The 2,374-nt window shown below is 35.1% G+C and overlaps 1 protein-coding gene across 1 annotated transcript; it reads left to right on the forward strand.

Annotated features, from left to right (window-relative positions):
• The first annotated feature begins 747 nt into the window (after window positions 1–747).
• On the forward strand, window positions 748–1,623 carry LOC104094520 (uncharacterized). The gene has a single exon (XM_018770214.2). The coding sequence runs from the start codon at window positions 748–750 to the stop codon at window positions 1,621–1,623; it is 876 nt and encodes a 291-aa protein (XP_018625730.1).
• The last annotated feature ends 751 nt before the right edge of the window (window positions 1,624–2,374 follow it).

Genomic DNA, 2,374 nt, shown 5'->3' on the forward strand with positions numbered 1-2,374 from the left:
ATGAATGGACTTTAGATGCATATCAAGTTTTTATGTCATGCTAGACATATAAGATAGATAAAGCGATTGCACACACCATTGACTTTATACTTTCGAGTGTTTGAACTATATATCCAAAACTACATGTCTTTCATATGAAATCAAATTCTACTTGAATTGTTTCTCCAGACTTAAAATCCTCATATATATTTAGCGCTATTATAGATGTCGTCGACAAATATTTTATATCTGGTTTTTGCTTCCCACTTCTCATTTCTCCTATTTTAAATGACAATATATGTATGGAGTTGATTTATTTTGCTGAATAATTGATTGTTACTTGAATTTTCACCTCTGTCGTGTTGAATGAGCTATTGCTGACTTTTCATCCCTTTTTGTAGGCTTGCGTGGCCTTATTTCGTACATTTGTGAGACTAGTTTGGTAGGGTTTCTGTCTAAGATAGCTAGTGACAATGTTATGTCTTACTATTTCGCTTTTCAGTGCAGGACTTATTTACTAGCTATCACTTTGGCTTTGCATCTTTCTTCTGGATTTCACGTTGTTCCTATTTTTCCTATAATTTCTGTGGTGATACTAATATTGTCTTTTTGTTTTCTTGAGCCGAGGGGCTTTCGGAAATAACCTCTTTACTCTTTCGGGATAGGGGTAAGGTCGACGTATACACTACCCTCTTCGGACCCTACTAGTGAGATTTTACGGGGTTGTTGTTTGTAGACTTGCGTGCTAACTTATATTTGCAATTCCACATGTGTGAATCTATCCTTCAGGTTGGCTATAACTGTACAGCACGGATTAAGAAGAAAAAAAGAAATGCACGAAATAGACGGAAGAAACCTGGTATTCCTACAAAGAATTCTGTTGTATATGAGTGCCATTTCTGTTCACATCGTAATCTAAAGAGAGGAACCCCAAGAGGCTACATGAAAGAGCTATATCCTGCCAAAATAACAACTTTAAGAGTAGACCCTACTAAATCAGCAACCCGAAAGTCTGAACAGTTGGATACGGTAGTGTCTAGTATCAATAAGGCAAGAGTTGACCTTACTGAATCAGCAATGCAAAAATCTGAACAGTTGAATACGTTAGTGGCTAATATCGACGAGACAAGAGTTGACCTTACTGAATCAGCAACCCAAAAGTCTGAACAGTTTGATACTTCAGTGACTAGTGCAAATAGAGATAATAATGCAGATGTAATGGTTTCATCTGAAATAGTTGGAGATGATCCTACCGCTAGTCCTGCAACTCCATTGTCGACAGTAACAGTTACTTCATTGTTGGATTCTAAGAGGAAGAAAAGAAATAGAACAGGGTCCAAGAAGAAAGTTGAACCTCAGGATGGTTCGTCCGCGACAGATGCTGAGAAAACTGTCCCAATATCCAGTAAGCGAAAGTGGAAGTCTTGGACTAGTTTGAAGGAAATTGCTGAAACTGAGGGTACCAATAGCAGAAAGTTCTCCAACATATATCTGTTCCATTTGTTCTTTGATTGTAATAACTATATTATTGTTTGTTCAGAACTCAGTGCTGATACATCCATAATGCCTCAGACCAACAGTAAAATTATATGTGTAACCTATAGGTCACATGTTCTAGCCGTGAAAGCAACCATTAATACTTGAATTAGAGTAAGTTGTCTACATCATATACTTAAAGGTACGGCCTTCCTCGGACCCTGTGTGAATGTGTGATGTTTTGTGCACCAGACTGCCGTTTATGTTATATAGGGGTGGCAAGTGGGCCGGGCTCGGTCCTAAGTGGGCTTTGCGGGCCCGGTCCTAAGTGGGCCAGTCCTATGCGGTCCGGTCCTAAACGGTCCTGGGCTTCGCGGGCTTATTGCTGGAACCGGCTCGGGACCGGGACCACGAACTAACGGGCCCGGATTTAGTGGGCCGGTCTCGGGCCCAACAGAAACTTTCTCTTTTTAATTTTTTTTTATAGAAGTTAGAGAAAAAAATAGTAATAAAGATATATAAGCTATATTCGATTTATATACTATATATACATCTTAAAATATATATATACTATATTATATATACATAGTATACATCTTAAAATATACATCTTAAGATATACTATATATATATATATATATATATATATATATATATAGTATAGTATAGTAGATCTTAAGATATATATGCACCTTAAGATATATATACATCTTAAGATATATAAGCTATATATATATATATATAGTAAGATGTATATATAGTATATCTTAAAATGTATACTATCGAATATGACTTATAAACTATGTATATATATTATAGTATATATAGTATATTATAGTGTATATATATATTTTAAGATATATATATATATATATATATATATATATAGTTATAGTTATATACACACTATACTATATAT

The sequence above is a fragment of the Nicotiana tomentosiformis genome, chromosome 3 (genome assembly GCF_000390325.3).
Source record: "Nicotiana tomentosiformis chromosome 3, ASM39032v3, whole genome shotgun sequence".
NCBI lineage: Eukaryota > Viridiplantae > Streptophyta > Magnoliopsida > Solanales > Solanaceae > Nicotiana > Nicotiana tomentosiformis.